Below are 24,990 nucleotides of genomic sequence, written 5' to 3'. Positions count from 1 at the left end.
TTAAAGCCCTTTACTTTAGTGCCTCCCTGCATTTTACTTCCTGTATTAACCATATATTCTATCAGTTCATTTCCTCAGCTTAACTCAAATACTTCTGCTTAAAAATCTCTGTCTCCTTACCCCACTTCTATCTTCCAACTTTAAATGAGGGCCTTGGAGCAGCTGGGTGGCTCAATGGATTGACAGCCAGTCCCAAAGACAGGAGGTCCTGGGTTCAAATCTAGCTCAGACACTTCCTACCTTTGTGACCCTGAGTAAGTCACTTAACCCCCATTTTATCTAGCCCTTATAATTTTTTCTGCCTTTGGAACCAATATTAATTCCAAGACAGAAAGTAAGAGTCGCTCCCTGCTCTAGCCCACCTAAATCTCAGCACCTTCATGAATGGATTGACTATGCTCCCTTCCCTCCCAGGGCTGTTTTTCACCCTCATTATGGACTACTTTTATTCCCTGCCCTTTAAAATGCATTTACCTTGACCTAAACTGATAATGCAGATGCGATAGGGAGGTAGTGTGGTGCAGTAACAAGACCATGGCATTTGGAGTCAGAAGACCTGAGTCCAGATCCCCAGATCTGCTTCTTGTTACTTCATCTCTTAACCTTACTTCTTTAATTTGTTTTTTGTTTTTTTTAAAATGGGACTCAAGGCTCCTTCCAGCTCTAAATCTCTTATCCTGTGATCTTATTATGTATTAATATATTGGTTAAATGTTTTTATTTTATGTCAGAGCATTTCTCTTAATACTTTCATTCTGTTGCATTTGTGATTTATATATATATCTCAGGGGATAATATCCAAGAGAGTAAGGACCAGTTATAAATATTTTTTCTTTGAACCATGCTTATTAGAAGCAAATCACCAGACATAATTAGATACATATTGTTTTTTCTTTCTTTTTAAACCCTTACCTTCTGTCTTAGCATCGATTCTAAGACAGAAGAGCAGCAAGGGCAAGGCAATCTGAGTTAAGTGATTTGCCCAGGGTCACCCAGTTAGGAAGTCTCCAAGGCCAGATTTGAACCCAAGTTAATTCTAGGCCTGGTGCTCAATCCACTGTGCTACCTAGTTGCCTTGGTACATACTATTTTAAATGATGATGATCCATAATACTAGTTTTTACCATAACACATCACCTCCTGCCAGTAATCAAACTATCCCCTAGCTTTAATTGGGAATTATTGGAATCAACATTAACACATCATTTGAGTATTATTTATTTAGTTAAGTGGTACTGAAACCCTAATCTAATGCTTCCACATAGCATGAAGATGGTCCTGGACTGGACGTTCTTCTTTAAAGAAAAATGCCCAAGAAACAGAAGTACCTATCAAACTGTGGGTGCTTGGATTATGAGTCTGGTTACAGACTGGGTATCTTTGGGAGCTAGCCTAACCAAGTTTAAAGAGATTCTTCTGCAGAAGATGGCCTCTACGTGATTTAGAAACACATGAAAAGTATTATTCTAAAATATGGGTCAAGAACTTTCTGCTGCCTCAGATTTTCACCCTAAATTCCCCCTTTTCTGTTGCTTTCAGTTACATATTAAAAGATCTCAGGTTGCTCTACAGCACTGGTTCTTAATCTTTTTTGTGTTATGAACCACTTTTGTCAGTTTGGTAAATGTTGCAAAAATGGAAAGATGCTAAATTTCAGTTAAGAGGTTAGTGAAAATTAAGATTTTTTTTTCCTATCCAAGTTCATGGATTCTCTGAAATCTATACTTGGACTGCAAATTAAAAACCAATAGTCTAAGGAGAGATCCTTAAGGTAGACCTGTCTCTTGCTTTGTAATTATTTCAATCAAGTACACATTTACCTAATACAGATTTTTTTTGTCCCATAAATATTTTTGGCAATATATATACCCACAGATGGGGCCCTTGAAATAAGTGGCAAAGTAGTCTGTACTATTTTTAGTTTCTTTCTGGGCGGGAGGACAAAATTAGGACCAGTATATAAAAGTTACAACTGGAAGAAAGGTTTTGACTCAACATAAAAAAATAACAAAACAAAATATTGTGACTAAGCTGTCCAACAGTCGAATTAAGGTGCCTTAGAATCTGTTAAGCTCTCTGCCACTGTGGTTTCTAAAGTAGATGCCAAATGACCATCTGTCAGTAATTCTGTGGAAGGAGTGTCTGTACAGTAAGGAGTAGAACCCCTTCCACTTCTAAATATCCTTTAGCTTTCTTCCCATTTGCATGATTCTGTAGACAGAAATTTCTTTGACAATATTATGATAAAAATGTAACAGTTGCTATTCTTTACTTCTATATTTTACTCAAACTGAAATGCCTTAGCAAACTGTCAAATAATTTATCTGCTCTTTAAAAACCTTTTTTAAATTTTGGTGTGGATATTGAACTTGATATTGTCTCTCAATTTTTACTTAATTGGGTATTAAAAACTAATGAAATGCTGTTTCTTTATTAATAATGAAAATTTAGTGTTAATAAATAGAAAAAATGTATCCTTTATGGCTTTTCATAGCCTTAATTTTAAATTTTTTTAAGCCTTTACCTTCTGGGTTCTAAGACAGAAGAGCAACAAGGTCTAGGCAATGGAGGTTAAGTGACTTGCCCAGGTTCACATAACTAGGAAGTATCTGAGGCCTGATTTGAACCCAGGGCCTCCCATCTCCAGGCATAACTTCATCCACTGAGCCACCTACCTACCCCCAATTAAAAAAAAAAGTTTTATTGATACTTTTTAAAAATTATGTCACTGACACTTCCTGGTCTCCTTCCCAGTTAGACTTTCCTAAACAGTCTAAGATATCAGTCATGTCTGACATTGCCTGTAGCATTGTGTATCCATAGCTTTTTCTTACACTAGTTCTTTTATTTGCTTGGGCCTCAAGAAGCATTCTATGTCCCATTCTCATGCACTTATTTAGTCTTTTTTTCCCACCCCCCCAAAAAATCTGATTTAAAAGTTCTTTAACTGCAAAACTGCACCCTTAAAAAAAATTTCTACATCCTCATTTGGCCTCTTTTAAAACCAGAGTTGACCCAACAGCACTTTCCCAAGAGACCTCAGCTCCCTGAGGCAGTGAATTAGTTTAGAAACTGGAGTTGCAAAATTTTCTTTCTTACTTCTTTTTTTTTCTTATCTTCTTACCTTAGAATTGTAGAATCTTAGAACTAAAAAGGAGTCAACTGGCCCCATATTTTAATTGACCTCAAGTGGCCTGTCTCCCAGGTCCATGCTCTTTCCACTATACCACCACCTTATGTTTTCTGAAAGCAGCTCATGGTGAAGCAGATAGAAATGGAGGCCTGGAGTCAGAAAGCACCCATATATATAACCCTGGACAAGTCACTTAACCTGTTTGCCACAGTTTCCTCCACTGTAAAACAGAGATAACAACATCAACCTCCCAGGGTTGTTGTGAGGATCAAATGAGATAATAATTATAAAGCCTCTAGCACAGTGCCTGGCACATAGTAGGTGCTTAATTCATGTTGTTGTTACCTTAGAAGCCAGCTATGCAAGTGATTTGTACTTTTTAGTTTAAGAAAAGTAGACACTCTCATTACCAGTACTATTTTTTTTTTTTTTTTTGCCCCTTCGCATCCCTACCGTACTTGGCAAACACTAGCTATGCCATAGCTGATATATAAGTATAAGGACAAAAGGAGGCCTTCAAAAATAGGCTAATTGTAGGCTGAGAAAATTGGTCAGATGACATATAAGTCTTCAGAAGAGAAATAGAACTGTTGATGTCTTCTATTTTTTTAAAAATGAACATCTTTACAATAATAAAATGGAAATTGCTGAGAAAATAAATTGATATGCAGAATTTTACTTTGTAGTTAGAAATGTATCTATCTTATTTGTTCTCTATGTGAAGGCATACCTATATTTTGTACAGTCGTAATTGTCAAGATCCCCAAGTCTGATAATGACTCCACTATATAACTCTTCTACTTCACCTACTCTGCCAGGGACAGAAGAGGGAAAACCCATTTAATAGCAAGCTAGTATTGAGGAAAATGGTGCTGATTTTCACGAACATATATTTTTGGAAAATTTTCCAAAGCAAAGACCAATTCGTCATTTCATGAAGCTGGTTACTTATAGACTCTCTAAAAACCCATTTCTAACTGATAAACAAAAAGTTGAGCATATAAAATGGTTTTGGAATAATTTCTATGGGAGGGAAAAGGATATTCTCGAAGAAAATGGTATACAACTCTACTGAAAACATGGACATTTAAATTTTTTGAATACACTATCACATTAAGAAGTTAAAAAAAAAAAAGAACCATCATACCTTGTTGGCATGGAGGTATTCCTAGATTCTTGAGACTGTATCAAGTGAGCACAAGTTCTTGTCCATGCTATCATTCTGGAGTGGCTCTGATTATGCATCAAGAAATGAACTGCAGGTCTCTTGTTGGAGGACTGATCTATTTTTGGAGAGAATCAATGCCAAGTTGTCCTTAAGGTGATGAAGTTTTCAGCTATAGCTTTTCTACTAACTTTGATAGTGTTTACTATTGATAGAGGCACTATCCATACTGATGATGTAGTTACTTCTCTCAGAATTATGCATTGCTAGGAAATTAAATGTGAATTTGTCTTAACATTTCCTTCTTATTTTCTGTCTTGTACTTGGTAAAAGAAAAATCTAAATTTCAGGACTGATAGAAACTTTTGAAATCATCAATCTTAATCCTCATTTAACAGAAGAAAAACAAAAGTCATAAAGCATCTTACAGACTTTCACAATTCGTTAATTGCAGTGTTGGAAATAGAACTTGGAATGTTCAAGTAGATAAATTTTTTTCTCATCTTCTATCACTTAGAATACATTAATGCTAAAACTTCATCTCTGATAAAATTAACTTAAATGCATGTAAAAACATTGCAAAGAGCTTATTCTAATAAAGGTCAAATTTTCAAAATTGAAGGTGAACAATATTAGCATTAAGTATTAACTAAAGAAGTCAACTTTTTTTTTTTTTTTAAACTAACCAGGCCCTTTCTATTTCTAACCCTGGTCATTCATTTTCTGAACTCATGATATTTTTGATAAGAATTGAATCAGACCTAGGACAGGAATGGACCTCAGATGCCTTTTTTATAGATGAAGAAACTGAGGCCCAGGGAAATTTAAGTGACTTACATCACAGATTATTAATTCCAAGTTGTATTTTTTCCATTTATAATAACATAATTTTCCTATATCTTTTACAGCAATTTGAGATTTCTGATGATAGCTTTAGCCTATGCTATACCTTTAGGTGTATTTGCCGGCTGGTCTGGAGTTCTGGATTTAATTTTAACACCAGTTCATGTCAGCCAAGTAAGTATTTTTCTTCCTTATATTTTAGAGGTATTCTGAGTTGTTTAGATTGAAGAATAAACAGCATTCTAACTAAAATAACACACAACTTGTTATTGTAGCTTTATGATTTTTAATCTTCTACCATCATACTATCATTGAAAAAAAAACCTTAAATAGTAACATGCTAAAAACTTCTATAAGAATACAACAAAGGAATTTTTTTATGTATCTGATTCCTTTTGTTAGAGTAACAATTAATCATTTTATGCTTCTTTTGAGTAATAAGTATCCTTTTTTAATTTTTTAAGGAAAACAAATTTGTTTTGTTTCTTTCCTTTTCTCCACCCTCACTTTCAATAGATGATCTCACCTCAGACTTTATGGAGTGTTACTTTGGGAAAAATAGCCTGGCCAACTGAAGTATAGAGTGGAAATAAGGGAATCTATTCATACTCTTATAATCCAAATGTGAGGTAATAAGGGCCTGAATCAAAGTGATAGCAGCAAAAATGAAAGCAGAGCAGAGGTGAAACAGACATTGTAAAGGAGGTTTTTACAGGGCTTAATGATTGTATGTAATAAGAGAGAGAAAGGTAAGAGTCTGAGGTTGCTAGCAGAAATAACTAGGAAAATCATGGTACTGTTACACAGAAAAGTGGGAAATTAGAAAAGAAAAAAATACCTTTTTTGGTTAGTCATGAGAGGATAATGTATTTACTTTTGGGTAAATTGAGTTAATAAATAATCTCTTTCCTTTACAGTTTTATAATGTTAGGAGGTAGATCCACTTTCCAGGGCTTCAATAGCTAGAAAATGGTAAAACTCAAATTTTCTGATCTTATCACTTCCGCTTTTTAGAACTCTTTCTTTTAAAAAAAATAAAAATTTTCTTTTCCCCCATTAAAGAAAAGTTACATCCTTCCTGTAAATACATACACAGAAAATTCTTGTGTTGATCATATTTAAAAAATACATCTCATCCTACATCCTGAGCCCATCATCTCTCTTTCACAGGTGGGCAGCATGTTCTGTTGGATTTGTGACTTGTCACTGGGTTGATCAGAGTTCTTTAGTTTTTCAGAATTGTTTTTATAGTGGTGTCTTTACTATATACATTGTTTTCCTGGTTCTGCTCACTTTACTCTGTATCAATTCATGCAGATCTTCCCAGCTTTCATTAAAAGCTTCCCTTTCATTATTTCCTATGGCATAAGAGTATTACATTCATGCATATACCATAATTTTTTGGCCATTCCAGAATAAATAGATGCCTCATTAGTTTCCAGTTCTTTGCTGCTAAAGGGGAATAAAAGTTACCCTTGATAACATTTTGGACTTTTTCTTCTTTCTTTGATTTCTTTGAGGCATAGCCTTAATAATGGTGTTCCTGAGGCCACAGGGTTTGCAAAGTTATATTGACTTAGAGGATCTACTTGCATATTGCTTTCTAGAATGGCGGTGCCAATTCACAACTCCACTAACAGTGCATTAATGTGTATCTAGTGCATTTTTCTATTAGTTTTTCTACTAGTTTATTTTTCTGTGTTGGAAGTAAAAGCATAGAAATCTGGTAGAAATGTCCCATAGACTTGAAATTGTGGGGTTCAAATGGTGAAGGCAGAAGAGAAAGATTTGAGAAAGACTGGAATTGGACCCTATCTTAGGATCATAGATAGATATATTCTGACCTAGAGGGGACCTTACGGGCCATCTAATCCAAACCCTCCATGCTTTTATACAAAGGAGGAAACTAAGACCTACTAACATGAAGTGATTTACTTAATAACAGGAATCGAGATGTGAATCTAGATTACCTTGACTCCGAATACATTGTTTTTTCCTCTATACTACACTGTCCTCATTCTCTGAAGAAAAAAAAAAGAAAGCAAGAAAAGATCAAGGGCAGATTAACATTGGTCAGTTGTTCCATTGTTCTTAGCATTTTAATCCATGGGGCTTCTTATGTAAAGTTTTAGTGTTAGTTTAACACTGAAAACACCTCCCAATAATTCCCTTCACCAAATGGCAGAAGAAAAGAAAAATTAAAACATTAACATTTGGGAAGCAGGAAAAGGAAGTACAGATGGTAAAAGGTGTCAATATAAAAGTATAGTCAGAGAGGTAGGAAGAGATCCAGCATAGTAGAAAGTTATAGGAGCCAGGGAAGAAGAATATTTAAAAGGGGAAAAAAATAATTAAACATGTGAAATAGTGTTGAGAAATTTCCCTGGGATAAAGGATATTGAATTGAGGAATGAAGCAGAACCACTGGTGATCTCTGAGAGAGTTGTTTAAATAGAAGCTTGGTACAGAAGCCATATTGCAAGGAGCAAAGGAAGAGGTTCTTAGTAAGGAAAAAAAAAGTTCAATGGGTATCAGAAAAATTTAACTATGAAAGGGAAGAGGGAAATAGAAGAGTTTCTAGAAGGAACAACAAAATTAAGAGGACATTTTTTTCAGGCTAGGGAGCACTGGACCTCACATTTGAAAGCCCACCTTAAGTTCCACTTCTACCATGAAATGTTCCCAGATCACTCCAGCCAATGGATATTGTATTTATAGTTAGTGTTGCACAGTTTAATATTAAATTGTTATCAAATCAAGTTGTATTTTAGTTCTCCCTAACTAGTCAGATTGAAAACTCCTTGAGGGATAATAAAGTCTGGCTCATAGGAAACAAACTATTTGTTTTGCTTTTTTTATTTTAAACATTCAGATAAAATGTTGATCTGAATATTCTCACTAAATTAAGAGCGTGTGTAGATCTGTCATACCATGAACATGAATTCTTTTTTTTTTTTTTTAATAGTATGGTATAGTGACTATATCTAGGAAAACAGTTGTTCAAATACTGCCTCTGACATTAACTGTGGCCCTGGACAAGTCCTTTAATCTTTGTGCACATCAGACAATTTCCTACAACATTTTTTCTGAATCACGGGTTATAAATCCTTCATATATTCAACTATTTCATTAAATTTTATTTCCTTCTATATTTTTATTTTTTGTTTTTATTTGCCAATTAGCTACCAAGTTGGTGGTCATTGAGGGGTCTTTAAACCATTCTTTTAAAATAGTGGTGTGATGAGCAACCTAATGCTAAATATTATCCCTTTTTTTCATCAGGTAGATGCTGGCTGGATTGGATTTTGGTCTATAGTTGGAGGCTGCATTGTTGGAATAGCTATTGCAAGGTGAGAATAAATTATGCTTCATTTAAAAATTATTACTTTCTTAAAGTAGAGCTTGGATATATTTAGTTTTGTCATTCATTTCTACTTCTTTACATCAAGGAAGGTACATATACTTTCTCTCTTTCTCTCTCCCACTCTCCCTCTTCCCCCGTCATGTCCTTCTCCCTCTTCCTCTCCCTCTTCTCCCCCCACCCCATGTTGTTTACTGCCTCATGCATTATTACAGTTTTAATTTTTATTTTACAGCTCCTTCACTGTCCTTCTTAACTTTTTTCCCATAGGCTAGAACTGAAAGCTAAATCCCACAGGATGATGAATAATTGATAAGACATCCATGGGATAAAACTGAGAAAGGGGTTGTGTTTCAGGATGAGGGGGAGTGGTGCAGAATTAGTACAGAGGTGAAACTTTTTGTAAAGGAAGCATCTTTTATTGATATGATGGTAAACCAAGAACACAGGTGGGTTTAGTGGTATACCACCAGGTAACAGTATGGGAGTTAGAATATCCTCGCTGAGAATAAAATACTCATCATCCAGTGATAAATAGTTCTTTTCCACTGAAATATCAAAAAAGGATTGTGTTAAAAGATGAGGCGCAATCAGAAATGATCCCTAAGACTTTTTCAAGAGGCTCTTTCCTAGAGAGCTTTGACAGATTTCTGATGCACTATAGATCAGGGCATGAGGTCTCAAGATAGCACATGCAGAGAATGGCTGCCACATGGAAACAAAAACAGGAAAGAACCATACAATGGAGCTGCTTATAATTGGGCAAAGGCCCAGAGCATCACAGGTGGAGACAAGAAGAGTCTATATACAGTGCCTACCCAGAGGTCAGAAAGAAAGGAATAATACTTTGCCAGCTCTTGACTCCAGAGAAGCCCACCCTGGTGCTATTTTCTGACATGAATAAGAAGGCTCTGTGATGTCATAATAAAGCTATTAAAGCTACAAATTGGACTAAGACTTTGGGACACCCTGTCTAATGGCCTCTCTTCATTTTATAGATGAGGACATCCAAAGAGGTAGAGTGACTTGCTAGTTAGCAGCAAAGCAGGGGCTTGAGCCCAGGTGGCATTACTTTTAAGCTTGGGATTCTTTCCACTACTATAGTGATTCCCAACCTTTTTTGGGCATCATGATCTCTTTTTTATATCAAAAAAATTTCATAGATCCCCCTTTATGGAAGCTAAGTGAAGATTTTAGAATAACAGTGCTTGGTGTGCATATAGATTTGAGGCCTCCATGGTTCTTAGGTTGGGAACTTAATGCACCATACCTCATTTTGAATTGGTATGAAGTGATTTTCCAGATGGGCCCATCTGGTCTTATGTAAAGCAGCGCATCTGTAGGTAATTATGCAGCATTCTGAATATAGGCTGAAATATAGACTTTGTAACCATGATGAAACAATTTTCACTTTTTTGTAACAGAAAGGGCATAGAAGAGATCTCTTGTAGACGTCTTCTTTTTTTTAAAACTCTTACTTCTGTCTTAGACTCTGTAATGTGGGAATAAAGCAAGTGGATGGGGTTTGTGGGTCACTAAGTCAGTAAGTGGGAAAGGAGGGTACAATGGTGGAGGTAGTAAATTGGGGTGGTAGGAGATGTAAGGGAACGACTGAGTTTAGGGAAATATAAGATGATGGAGTATAATGAGCAGCAAGGGGAGAGGATGAGGTAGTTGGGCAGGCAACTGCAACAGGGAAACACAGACTGGGTACACAGGCTTGAGACAGAGGACACTGAAGGGAAACAGGCTGAACCCCTTCCAGGTAGGAAGGGCACTTCTACAGACAAAAGATTAAGGCCAGTCAGAAATGTTTTGAAACGTAACTAGAGGGCTTTCTAGTCAGTTTCTCAAGTTCACAAAGAAAGAGCCCCAAGGCTCTTCCCTGTCTGTGAAATAGAAGGGCTTCTCAGAGGAAGTATAGAGATCACCACTTCCTCCAGCTCCCCTCAGGACCCAAAGAGAAACTATTTCTTTCTCTCCTTATCCCTCTTATTCAACCAATGATTTAAGCAAAAGGTTTGATTAAATGACAACAGGGTTTATTAAGTTTCAGGGTTGATTATAAAGGACAGAGGGATACAAGGTTTCTCTAACAACTGCCTAGGGAGAAGCTCCAGGTGGGGGAGGGACACAGGAATGGGAGACTGAGAAAGGGCCTGCTCTCACTCAGTCCCAGGAGGTTTTGTTGCCTTTAAGGTTAAGGAAATTATACACAATGAATCAGGAGATAATTTGTATCAAGGGTAAGCCCTACTTGACTATGGGGAAAACCTAAGTCTTCAAAGTTTGATTGCTACCACCCAAATCCACCCTTCTCCCAAAACCCACAGGAAATCAGGAAGGGAAATGGTGATTGGAATAGGGAAAGTCAGGGAGATCCAGAGGAATTAACTAAGCTACAAAATCTCAAGAGAAAAGGCACAGAATCAAGGCCAGGTTTCAGCCCAAAAGACCGAGCTCAGTTGACCTTTCTGCTCTGACCAAGCCTCCAGGATCAACTGCCTCTAGTCAGGGTTCTAAACCCTCTCAACTGTCAGAAATTCTGCAGTTAGCCTTTGGCAGGGTTGATTGCACCTCTACCCTACACTCAATATTATGTATTGTATAATTGCGTAAGACACATTACTTGTAATGGCTAGGCAATGGGGGTTAAGTGTCTTGGCCAGGATTCCACAGCTAGGAAGTGTGTTAAGGCCAAATTTGAACCCAGGACCTCTCATCCACTGAGCCTCCTAGCCACCCTCCTCCCATAGACTTTACAAGTTGATTTTAGTTACTAACATCCCCCAAAAGATCCTTGATTTTAAACTTTGGTAAACTTCCTTATCAGTGGAATGAAGGGATTGACTTTGGTGGCCTGTGAGAATCCTTCCCATTCCAGAGTTATCAATACTTTCTCTCTACTTTTCACCCCTTTCAAAAAGAATGATGAGCTAGATAGCCCAATTGATTAAGAACCAGGCTTAGAAACAGGAGATTCTGAGTTTAAATCTGGACTATGACAATTCCTGGCTGTATGAGCCTAGGCAAGTCATTTGACACCCATTAGACAGAAGGGAAGGATTAAAGAAAAAGAATGATGTTGTGGGAAGAAGGGACAAAAAAACCTGGACCAAACTTATAAGACTGTTTTTAAAAAAGAAATAACAACGCTTCCTAAGTACCTGTTTTAAATGGGTAAGCTTTTCCTAAAAAATTACTTTAATTCTTTTGTAAAGTTTAGAAGTAGAGATTTTTTTAAATTCTTACCTTCTTTCTTAGAATGGATAATAAGTATGGTTTCCAAGACAGAAGAGCAATTAGGGTTAGGCAAATGGAGTTAAGTGACTTGCCCCAAGTCACACAGCCAGGAAATGTCAGGCCAGATTTGAACAGACATTTTTGTTGTCTTCTTTTTCAGCAGGTTCCTCTCCACTTGTAGTAAGTAGGGAGTTTCTCTTCTCATTTTATTAAGTATTCAATCCCAGGGGCAACTAGGTGATGGCTCAATGGATAGAGAGCCAGACCCAGAGACAAAAGATCCTGGGTTCAAATCTGGTCTCAGACACTGCCTAGCTGTGTAACCCTGGGCAAGCTTTTTGACCCCCAATGCCTATGCCTTACTGCTCTTTTGCCTTGGAACTAATACTTAGTATTGCTTCTAAGATGGAAGATAAAACTATTCACAGTAACTCATTGAGCACTTTTACTATGTGCCCCTTGTTATGTAGGTATTTGCATAAAAATAACTATGATGTAGTCTCTCTTCCAAAGAGATTAAAAGTATAATTGGGAAAGAAGATAAACATGTGTGAAACACTTAAGGAATAATTAAGTGCCGAACTATATAGTACTAATTATGAGTACAGTAGGAGTCCAAAAAAGGGAATTGATCATTGTTTAGCTGGAGTATTGAGGAAAAGTTTTGTGGAGGGCAGACATGCTGGGTCTTGAATAAGGAGAAAGCCTGACATAAGTTCAGGGAAACAGGGAGGACAAGATGAAATTTGATGGAGGAAGAGAGTACAGTCTTGTTCTTTTTAGTGTTCGCTGCAGAAGACCAAATAGCAGCTTGAAAATATAGATTAGAGGTTAAGATGATTCTTTACCTCCAGATTTTCCACTCTTAATGGGGCCTGTGGGTAGCATAATTTTCCAAACCAAATATTGATCTTGCCCTCTCCCCCAAATAAAAGGATCTGTTTGTTTTGTGAGTGAAAACATGGTATTTGAAATTGGGACTATTCTACAAAAACTGGGACATATGGTGGGGCATATCCTGTTGACACCTAATGGAAAAGTTAAGATAGGCAAAAAAGGAAATATGTAACAAAGGTGACAAAGACCTGAGCAACCAGAGTCAAGTATAGCACAGCAGATGAGAATCAAGAGGTGCCCAGAGCACAGTGAAATGGAGTGCAGGGGAAGGTTTAGAGCTCTCTAAGTTGATTGTTAGCCTTTGGACCCTTGATTGTGGTCCCCAAAGTGGGAGGCTACAAATAATTCCTCCAGGAAAGGAAGTATCAGAAGTTCCTCCCCTGATTCCAGGACCAGCACAGAGGAGTTGATGATAGCCTTGGCACTGTTGCTGTAATTGGTGTCCTGGGTACTAGAAGTCTCAGTCTGCCCCTGGTGGCTTGGCTCAACTTAGCAGGTTTCACTCAAGTTGGTATTAAAGATGCAAGGAGGTAGCAGGCTTCAGAACCCCATTTTCTATATTGCCAAGGGCTCCCCTAACCCCACAGGTAAAAAGCACCAGGTGGCAGATGGAGAGTGACAGACAGTGAAGGGATGAGTTTGCTAGGTGCACTTCTGCCATTATGAGGGCTTATTTTTCATCTCCTTGGCACTCTTTGGATTGCTTTGCCAAACCACAGAGGTATACATGGTTTAGGGGCAATGCTGAAGTAGATTATCTTTTAAGATCTTTTAAGTTTATTTCTATTAGGACAAGGATGGCTCTCCAGGCTAGCTTTGGTATCTTAAAATAACTTTAATACACCTTCCCCTTTCATTGGAGAGATAGATTATGGGTGTGGCATTTTGCACACATTTTCAGAAATAGTTGCTACTTTAGAATTTACTTGTTTTTTTTTTCCTTATGATAAGAAAAAATACTTGAGCATTGTAGGGTTCTTTTAGTGTTTAATTTTTTTATAATTTTAAAAAATGTTTGTCATCTCTTTTTTTTTATTGTTTTTTAAGAATGTCTGGTTTTTTACATCATAAACATTTCTCAGTATTTCCGCCCTCCCAGGAAATCTTCTGTAACCAAAACTTTAAAGGAGGAAAAAACAGTTCAGCAGAACTAACCAGCATATCACCCTAGTCAGACATATGTAGTGTTCTGCACCTAGAGACTCCTACCTCATCAGAGAAGGGAGAGAGGGAATTCTTATATCTCTTCTTTGGGGCCAAGCTTATTAGTAAGATTTTTTTTTGTCATCCCTTCTCCTCCCTCCCCACATAACAGTGGGATCAAGCACTGTTATGATCATTACCTGTGGTGTCAAGAATGAGAATGCTGAACTTGGGAATCAGGAGAGGCCTGATTACTATGTGACCATAGACAGACCCCCTTACCTTTTTCAACTTTCCATTTCCCTCATCTGCAATACTGGGATGAATGCTACAACATCTACCTCTCAAGATTATTGGGAGACTTGAATGAGATGATGTGAGTAAAGCACTTTGTAACTTAAAGCATATAAATGTCAGCTCTTGTTATTATAAGAAGAGAGAATAGCTTACTTTATCCAGGAAAGAAAAGAGAAGCAATGGAAATGTCAATCCCCAGATCACTTAACACATTCAACCAAAATTCCCATCAGAATAGCCATTCTACTTTACCAGGTGTGGGAGGACTTAATTATATCTTTTTTGGGGAATAAAGAGTATTGTTAAATCAGGTTTGTAAATTACGGAACATCCAAACACTTAAGGATATCTGACATTGTGTGATGTTGTATCCAGACTTAAACATTCCAGTGGTGGTACTAAGGGAAGGAAAAAATAATCTGACACTGTAATTTCTAAAATCCCACATCTAAGGTTTTGCCTATTAGCAGCTGGTTGAACTAAAAATAAAAGCCCCCAAAAGGGAGATAGCTGCTGTCAGGGAAGGCACTTACTGACATTGAAATACATCAGTCTGTCACACTTGACAAGAATCATACCTAATTTTTCTAATTACAACTTCTATCTGGTTTCATTTAGTCATCATTGATTCAGCCATACAGAGATAAGTACTGAATAGGCCAAAGAAGGAGCAATCATCCATCAAAAGTGGCATATAATAAATACGTCCTATTCCATTTTTCCCCGTAGCCACTTAGTTTTAACTATATGTTGCTAGAACAGGAGGGACAAATTTGGAAGCAGCCATTAGGATTTTTTAATTATCTCAAAGGAAAGGTTATGAATGCTGAAAAATATTGTGACCTTCTGCAGGCTGAATTCAATGTCACATCAGTTACAGAGATATTAGCATCCCTTGGACTTAACACTTGCCACAGTGAAGCCTTACTCTGCGCGCGCACGTGTGCGCACACACACACACACACACACACACGCACGCTGTGGTCCTTTAAGTATATGCTGTGGGACCCTCTTATTGTAATTGTGATGATATTGATAGATCAACAGACTTCATTTGGGCTGATTGGTTGCTTTAACTAAATAGGATCTTCATGGGTTTTAAGGCTGGTCTCTTATGGTAAGTCAAAGTCCTTTCTGGTTTTCTTATTTCCAGAGAAAATCAGATCCTAAAAAACTAGATTCACTAAAGTTCATTTGAGGCTGGTTTGCATCAGATTGTTTATTAATTTACAGTGGAGAATATATTTGGTCCAGGAAGGTTCAGGACTAACTGTATAGGATATTTCCCCTCTGGAGAGTAGATCCACCTAGGAGACCTGGTTATAGATCCTGCAGTTGATTAGTGAATATAGGATTACAACTGAGGGAGTTGGGTGTTATGTAAGAGCGCAGTTTTAGGTGGCTTAGTGGATTGAGAGTCAGACCCAGAGATGTGAGGACCTGGGTTCAAATGTAGCCTCAGATACTTCCTAGCTGTGTGACCCTGGGCAAGTCATTTAACCCCCATTACTTAGCCCTCATCTCTCTTCTGCCTTAGACCTAATACACAGTATTGATTCTAAGACAGAAGATAAGAGTTGTTTTGTTGTTTTTTTTAGTGTGTGTGAATAACGGGCCATTTGTTTAAAAACCAGCGTACCCTCCCCTCTAGGGTCACTTAAATATTTCAGAAGTCTTGTGATCTCATCAATGTAATTTAACTTCTACATTTAACACTTGCTATACTTTCACAAACCTCAGCAGATAATTTTATGGATTTCTCTAGCCAAAAAACTCATGTGGACACGAGGAACAGTCTACTGCCTGGCATGGACTTGGAAGTTTTACTAGCTCAGTACAATCCGCCAGTGCATTTATTACTTTGGCATGGCTTTAAAAAACCTGTAGTTACCTCTAAAGATGAGTCATTGGAATGGGGCTGTAATCGAGGCTACTCTTCTGAGCAGGCTTGAGAAATTTGATTTTACTAAACTCTACTTTTTCCATATTCCATGAGGACTATTTATTTTCCATTTTGTTTCTGTATAGCCATTATCCAATACAGTGCTTTGCACATAATGGTTGCTTAATAAATTCTCATTGAGTGAATCAATGATATGAATTAAATCCAAGATAGAATAGATGTAAAATCCATTTCAAACAAGATGAGAAAAAAAATCTGTCTTTATTCCTTGCTGATTTTTCTCAAGAGATCTCAGAAAAGCAAAAAGCTCTTCAAGAATGGGCGGAAAATGAAAAAAAAAATGTAAAGGAAAGGGGCCTAGCAGTATCAGATATTAAACTATACTGTAAAGCAGCAGTCATCAAAACAATATGGTACTGGTAAGAGACAGAAGGGAGGATCAGTGGAATAGACTTGGGGTAAATGACATCAGCAAGACAGTGTATGATAAACCCAAAGAGCCCAACTTTTGGGGCATGAATCTACTATTTGACAAAAACTGCTGGGAAATTTGGAAAACAATATGGGAGAGATTAGGTTTAGATCAACATCTCACACCCTACACCAAGATAAATTCAGAATGGGTGAATGACTTGAATATAAAGAGGGAAACTATAAGTTAAGTGAACACAGAATAGTATACTTGTCAGATCTCTGGGAAAGGAAAGATTTTAAAACCAAGCAAGAGTTAGAGAAAATTACAAAATGTAAATTAAATGGTTTTTATTATATTAAACTAAAAAGCTTTTGTTCAAACAAAAACAATGTAGTCAAAATCAGAAGGGAAACAACAAATTGGGAAAAAATCTTTATAACAAAAAACTCTGACAGGGGTCTAATTACTCAAATATACAAGGAGTTAAATCAATTGTATAAAAAAAATCAAGCCATTCCCCAGTTGATAAATGGGCAAGTGACATGAATAGGCAATTTTCAGGTAAAGAAATCAAAAGTATCAATAAGAACATGAGAAAGTGTTCTAAATCTCTAATAATTAGAGAAATGCAAATCAAAACAACTCTGAGGTATCACCTCATACCTAGCAGATTGGCTAAAATGAAAGAAGGGGAGAGTAATGAATGCTGGAGGGGTGGCAAAATTGGGACATTAATGCATTGCTGGTGGAGTTGTGAACTGATCCAACCATTCTGGCTGGCAATTTGGAACTATGCTCAAAGGGCTATAAAAAGAATGCTTGCCCTTTGATCCAGCCATACCATTGTTGGGTTTGTACCCCAAAGAGATTATAAATAGACTTGTACGAAAATATTTATAGCTGCGCTTTTTGTGGTGGCAAAAAACTGGAAAAGTCAAGATATCCTTCAATTGGGGAATGGCTGAACAAACTGTAATATATGCTGGTGATGGAATACTATTGTGCTCAAAGGAATAATAAACTAGAGGAGTTCCATGTGAACTGGAAAGACCTCCAGGAATTGATGCAGAGTGAAAGGAGCAGAGCCAGAAGAACATTGTACACAGAGACTGATACACTGTGGTAAAATCGAATGTAATGGGCTTCTGTACCAGCAGCAATGCAATGACACAGGACAATTCTGAGGATTTATGAGAAAGAATGCTGTGCACATTCAGAGGAAGGACTGCAGGAGAGGAAACATATAAGAAAAACAATTGCTTGAACGCATGGGTTGAGGTGGACATGATTGGGGATGTAGCTTGATCAGTGACACATGTTAAAACCAGTGGAAATGTGCATCGGCCATGGGTAGGGGGAGTGCGGTGGGTGAAGGGGAAAGTAGGAGCATGAATCATGTAACCATGTTAAAAATGAATATTAATAAATGTTTAAAAAAAAAAAAAGAATGGCCAAATAGGGGCAGCCAAGTGGTTCAATGGATTGAGAGCAAGGCCTGGAGATGAGAGATCCTGGATTCAAATTTGGCCTCAGATACTTCTTAGCTGTATGATCCTAAATAAGTCACTTAACCCTGTTTGCTTAGTCCTTCCACTTTTTATCTTGGAACCAATACTTTTAGTATCAATTCTAAGACAGATGGTATGGATTTAAAAGAAAAAGAATAGACCAATGACATTTATATAAAGGTACCTTGAGTGTATAGGGTGGCATTGATTAAGGATGTGGCTGTAGCTTGGGGAAAACAACATCAATTGCAAGTGCCTTAGAGGCAAATATTTAATTTAAAACCATACTTCTCCATATGGAAAACAGGTAAACTTTGCCACAGCTTGTTATTAAAACTATTTTTATTTGAACTTTGAGAGCCTGGACTTTCTTGAATCTCCTTTTCTCTTTTACCATTTCAAGGAGGGAGAGGTGAATATAATTACTTCTTAGCCTGGAACCTACAACATGTCACATTTCACTTATTGGTAATCTATTTTATGGAAATCACAGAGCTAGCATTTGGGAAATTCATCAAATAGGCAAAAGTTTTTCTTTGGTCCCTTTTCTTCTCCTTTTCTGCATCCCATTTCCTCTCTCTTTGTATCCCTCTTTTTCCAGGTACTCATTCTGTGTTTCTTTCTTACAAGGTGTCCTTGCTGTCAGGTCAAGTCAAAGCATCTCCAATAAAGTGTGAATTTGTAAACGGTTGGTGGGGTTGTGAACACAGTAGTTTTGCATGGTTCAGAGTAGGAACAGGCAGAAAAGGCATATGGTGAGACTTGTAAAAATAGGCAAGATTCAAAAGTCAAGATAATAAACACAAGCAAACAAAGCCAAGGCCTGAGAGGTCAGAGAAGCCTCAGGTAGCACCAGCCCTCACAGGAAGAGAGGGCTACAATCTTAGCTTGATTTCCGTGGGACTGTGGCATCTATCCAAGTAGGGGAAAAGGCCCCTGTGCCCTGTGAAGAAGTGGATCATCCTCAGCTAAGACTCAGCTTCTACAGTATCCATAGCTGAACCTCATCCATTAGACTTAGTCCCTTTAAGAACAGAGACTGACTCATTCTTGCCTTGCTCTTGATCTCCAATCCTTAAAGGCATGGTGCCTAGCATATAGTGGCCACTTATGTTTATTTTTTTAATTTTTTTAAAAACCTTTACCATTTGTCTTAGAATTGATACTTAGTATCAGTTCCAAGGCAGAAGAGCAGTAATGGCTAGGCAGTGGGAATTAAGTGACAAGCCCAGAGCTTGGAAGTATCTGAGGCCAGATTTGAGCCCAGGACGTCCTGAGCTAGTCCTGGTTCTCAGTCCACTGAGCCACCCAGCTACCCCTTTAATAAATGCTTATTAACTGATTAATTGTGTAGTTTGGACTGAATGGTTCATTTGTTGGAAGCCCGTGTCTCCTACCACTTTTCTAGAGATGGGATGTCTGGAGATGGCATCAGTTTCTTCTTCTTCCTTCACTAAGATTTCATTATGTCCTGTGGTAGAGTATCTCTCTAGAGCACTGAAATTTGAGAATTTATATGTTACCTGTCCTAGAGCAATTTGAATTTTAACAAGGAAATATGCCCTTGGTCAACTTGAGCCAAAGGGACAGTTCTTACTACCCATCTGATCTTGGGCAATTAACTTCTGTATACCTCAGCTTCCTCTCCTATAAAATGAGATGGACTAGAGGGCCTCTGAGGTGCCTTCTTGTTCTAGATCTGTGGTCTTATAGTGTTAGGAATAGAATTCTTTCCTGTTGAGTTTAGAAGCCAATCAAATGGGAAAGACACTTGCAGGGAACAGGGACCTTCCCAACCCTTTGAAATCTCACCACGAATGTTGTCACTTGCTCAGCTTAATAAATCCAACCCTAGTCACCAACAATTGCACCAGATGCAAGTTTGTTCTCCCTGTTTTAATTCAATTTTTATATGTAAATAGTTAGCCTCCCATGTTGCAAATATATTTTAACTTCTCAGTATCTGCTGAAGACCCAAATTTTTAGCTTTTGGGCTCATGGAATTTATAAATCTCAAAGATGTGGAACAGCCTAAAAACTTCTTAATTTAGTTATACTGTATTAAATTTTAATAGGATTTTATTTCAAATATCACTTTATCTCTCAACCTTCACAATAATGCTGGAGGCTGAGTAGGAGGTTTCCTTTCCCTCTCTGAGGTGAATTCTGACCAGAAAGCACTTTGCTTAAGAAGTGTGAAATGACATTTTAGTTTTCACCTAGTTTTTCAGGCCAAGGGAGGTAATTTACTGGGCATCAGCATTTTCATGGAAAAGATATATGAATTTACCTGGCTCTGTCATGAATCATTCAACTACTTTTCTTTTAAGAATTGTTCCTGCTGCCCTGTTATATATCCCATTTCTTAGCTTTATAACTACCTTTTCTTTAAAACTTTTCATTTTTGTTCTGTTGCGACCACTGAATATCTCTCTTTTATTAAGTCTCGCTCAAAGTCCAGCTTAAATGTGTGTGTTTTTTAAATTAATGCTCTGATACAACTGATATTTTTGTAACTTCGTGCTTTATCAGAAACATTTCTATGGCAAATCCCAGGCATCTGATAGTTGCTAAAGGCCAGAAAAGCAACAACAACAAGGGATTTATGTATAAAGGCCCCAGATTTGAATCCCATTTTCACTACTCATTGCCTTTGTGACCTTGAACAAGTCATTTTTCCTCTCTTGGCTTCAGTTTCTTCATCTATAGATTGAAAGAGTTGAATTTTATGACCTCTGAAATTTCTTAAAGCTGTAAATCCATGACTTTACCTTATAGCACTTTCTAGCTTCAAAGGGAAAAAAGCTAAAATTCAAAAGATGTACATCCCTTCTTGTTTATTGATAACATTTTATTTCAAAGCATCATGCACTCAAATTAGAATTTTTACCCCGAAGTAGAATTGTCCAACAAAACAGTGATTGTAGGATCCCTTCATTAAATAGTTAAAAGAAATTCTTACTGGAAAAAAAGAAGGTAGTCATGCAGTTCCCAAACAGATGTACTATATGGCTTTTGTCTTTCTCTTTATGCATCTATTCATGGATGAGGAAGCAAGAAAACCAGTAACACACAGGAAGTATTAGAAGATTCAGTCACTAGAGGCAGGAACTTGTAAATATATAGTTAAAGCAAACAATTTCATTGTAAAATGGAAGCACATAGGTAGGGCTCTCTTATCAGGGAAAGCAACCAGAACAATGGCTTTTGACACCCATTTTCTCTCAGAGAAATGGTTCTACACATGTTCTGCAAAGGTTTTTCAAAATAGAGAAATTCATGATGGACTAAAGAGGTCTAAAATAGTAACAAACAAAATGTTACAGTCGTACAGGAAGTGCAAAAAACAAACCAAAAAAAATTTTTAACCCACAAATAAACAATTCAGTACCAAGCAAAAACTATATGATAGAGGCTTGAGAAACAAAGAAATTATGAGGAGAGAGAAAAAGGATGAGGAAAACTTCTGGTCCTCTCTTTTGTCCAGAGAAGACTAATACAAGACGAAAACAAACGTTTGATAAAATTCTAAACAAAAGGCTTATGTGTCATTTATTACATTGAGAATGTATCAGAATGACTGTGTCAAGGAAGGTGACTTGAAATGTTAGCTTTCTGCAAAATTAAGAAGTGAGGGATCTGGATAAAATCCAATAATTATTGGCTGAAATATTTTTTGGTGATGCAAGAATTACTATCAAAGCACCTTACCAGCTTCCTTTCTGATGAATACCTGATCCCAGCTTTCTCAACATAAAGAATCATATATTTATTACTGAGAGTTGAGAATGTAATTGACTCCTCCAAATATAAACCAGTTGTGTTTAATGTATTTTTTAAGAAGCATTTACAGTTTGTATTGGTGGAAATTTTTTTGAACTCTTAGAAGAAAACATATTGGCTAAAGAGCAGAAAAGATGTACCAGAAAGTTCCCAGGGAAATAAGAGCAATTCATTATCAATTCATTGTTTATTGAATATGCTATCCAAAATGTCATAACATTTATACCACTTTTATTGATTATGACAAAGTCCTTGTCTCCGTTCCCCACTTGTGACTTAATTATATAGAGAAAATGAATAAAGTAATTCCATACATAGAATATTAGAATATCTGATGTTCACAACCCTTAAATTACTGAAAAAAACACCATCAACACAATAATGTCAAGAACAATTGTTACAAAATGCTACATTTTTCCATGGAACTATTTAAGCTTGCTAAGATTCTGTCTAGCCTTCAACTAGTTGTCACTCAACAGAACTGAATGTTGTTGTTCAGTCATGTCCAACTCTTCATGACCCCGTCTGGGTTTTCTTAGCAAAGGTATTAGAGTGGTTTGCCATTTCCTTCTCTAGCTCATTTTACAGATGAGCAAACTGAGGTCAACAGAGTTAAGTGACTTGCCCAAAGTTGATAAATGCTTGAAGCCAGTTTTGAACTTGAAACTTCTAGACTCCAGGTGGTGGCAGTGTTAGAGGAGAGAAAGAAACATATGAGAAATGTTATAAGGCAGAATTGACAGGACTTGACAACTGATTGGATATGGGGTATGAGGGTGAATGAGGAATTGAAGATGATTCCTAGTTGTGAGCCTGAATGACTAGAAGAATGGTGGTGCCCAGGGCAATAATAGGGAATTTTGAAAAGAAGATGTTTTTGGGGAAAGATGATGATTTCAGTTTTAGACATCTTGAGTCTAAGATGTCCAATAGGCTGTTGAATGGGAAGCTGGAGATCAGCAGAGAAGCTAGGGCTGCATAAGTAGATTTGAGAATCATTAACATAGAGATGATCTTTGGATCCATGAGAGTTGATGAGATCACCATGTGAAGTAGTATAGAGGGAGAAGAGAAGAGGGCCCAGGACAGAGTCCTTTGGGACAACCATGCTAATATATGTGACTTAGATGAAACTATAGCAAAGTAGAATGATAAGTATTGGCCAGAAAAGGAGGTGAACCAGGAGAAAGTAGCAGATAGGAGAGAATCCAGAAAAAGAGAGTAATTGGCAGTCTTGGTGGCTTCAGAGACAAAATTGACAAAAGCCCTTAGGATATGGCAATTCAAAGATCTTTGGTAATTTTGGAGAAAGCAGTTTCATTTAAATGTTGAAGTGAAAGTCAGGCCTTGGAGAGGTAAGAGGAAAGCAAATGATAACACCTATAATAGATAATATTCTAAAGAAGTTTAGCCTGAAAAGGGATATGAAATGATGATAAATAGTGGGGATGGATGGATCAGATGAGGATGGGAGAGTCATGGGCATCTAAACAGCATGGAAAGCCGCCATCAAACAGATTTTGAAGATAAGTGAAAGTGGGTATAATAGAGGTATAACAGTCTGCTAAAGAAAACCAATATTTGCACATGTAAATAATATTTTAATAATATTTTTGCCTTGGCAAAACCTTCATGTGAGCTGGGGAAAGGGAAGGTAGTGGCAGAAGGCATCAAGGTGATGCAATGAAAAAGAAAGGAGAAGAGGAAGTTTTTCACAAATGGCCTCAATTTTTTTTCTATAAAATATGAGGCAAGATCCTTAACTGAGATGGTGAGGATAGGAGTGGCTGTGGGAGGTTTGAGGAGAATTTGAAATGGTTTGGTGAGTGCTGAGTGGGATAATAAATTAATTAGAGGGGAGTAAAACGTGCTTTATGGTTTGCAGTTTTATTGTATTGTGATCATTAAAGGTTATGCTTAATATTTCTTTTCTACATTTGTTAAGAGGAGTTTCATGCCTTGACTCATAGTTGGTTTTTGTAACTATGAAGTGTATAACTGAGAAATAAGAATATTCCTTTCTGTTTCCATTCAGCTAATTGCCAGAGACCTATTATGTCTGACTTTTCCAAAATTCTGTTTAAGGCTTTAACATATTATTTATCTTTCTGTTAGACTTGTTTGGGCTTTTAAAATGGTGCGTTGATATCCTTAACAGTTATATAGTTGCTTTATATTTTTCCCTATAATTCAATTAATTTTTCATTCATGTATTTATGGTTCTTGCCATTTGATACATATATGTTAAATAGCATTTCCTTATCTCTGGTGCCTTTAAGCATAATATATTTTCCTTATCCCTTTTATTGTGACAATTTTTACTGTTATCTTTTCTGATATTGTTTGCTATGCCTGTTTTTTCCTTTATTTTATTTTAATAATAAATTTCCACATAAGTTTTCCAAAGTTATATGATTCATGTTGTCTCCCTCTCTTCTTCTCTCCCCTCCTTCCAGAGCTGGCAAGCAATTAAATCTGGGTTATACGTATATTATCACATAAAACATTTCCATAGCATTCATTTTTGTAAGTTAAAAATCTTGTAAAATCAAAACCCCAAATCATATAGCCAAATAAACAAGTGATAAATTATATGTTTTCCTCTGTATTTATACTCCAACAGTTCTTTCTCTAGAGGAGGATAGCATTCTTTTAGTCCCTCAGAATTGTCCTGGATCATTGTTTTTAATGCCTGTTTTTTAAATTACCCTTAAGTATAATAAATTATGCTAGAGCTCTCCACATTAGCTCTGTGTAATTTTTCTTAATGTTTTAAATGTGTTTCTTAAAATAGCGTATTATTTGATTATACTTTCTAATCTGTAATGCTGCTGTCCTGTGTTTTATGGGTGAGTTCATCCCATTTACCTTCATGTTATGTTTGTTACTCATTGACTGGAATCAGAGCATTATCACATGTGCAACTATTGCCCAGAACTAACACTGATCCATAAAAATTTAAGAATGGCCTTTTTAATAGATGGCACCTGTAATGACTACACACCACACCAAAAGCTCATCATTTTCAAACTATATGAAATTAAAAGCTTTAAAAGTATGATATCTAATGGAGAAAATGAAAATGAACTAGGAACAAGATGAGGCACATGTTTTTCTTCTTGTCTTTTCTGCTGCTAGATTTGTCCCTAAGAGGGATTCTGTAAACCCACAGAAAATGAGCCTGCATCTCAGTATTTTCATTTTCATAAATCAGCCATTTTATCTATATGCACAATAGTTCATCAAAAATTAAATATAAAAGCAATACAGTATTAACATAACTGTCCTAAGATGATTCT

General features: G+C 36.8%; 1 protein-coding gene across 1 annotated transcript in view; it reads left to right on the top strand.

The window, feature by feature from the left end:
- The window catches only part of SLC49A4 (solute carrier family 49 member 4), a 127,457-nt gene that overhangs the window by 67,027 nt on the left and 35,440 nt on the right, over positions 1-24,990 (top strand). Inside the window, exons 5-6 of the mRNA XM_044670047.1 lie at positions 5,207-5,315; positions 8,424-8,491. Coding sequence (XP_044525982.1) covers positions 5,207-5,315; positions 8,424-8,491 — 177 coding nt within the window. The remainder of the gene's footprint in view (positions 1-5,206; positions 5,316-8,423; positions 8,492-24,990) is intronic.

Source organism: Gracilinanus agilis, chromosome 3, assembly GCF_016433145.1.
Source record: "Gracilinanus agilis isolate LMUSP501 chromosome 3, AgileGrace, whole genome shotgun sequence".
Lineage (NCBI taxonomy): Eukaryota > Metazoa > Chordata > Mammalia > Didelphimorphia > Didelphidae > Gracilinanus > Gracilinanus agilis.
This window is presented reverse-complemented; position numbering and strand designations above follow the sequence as displayed.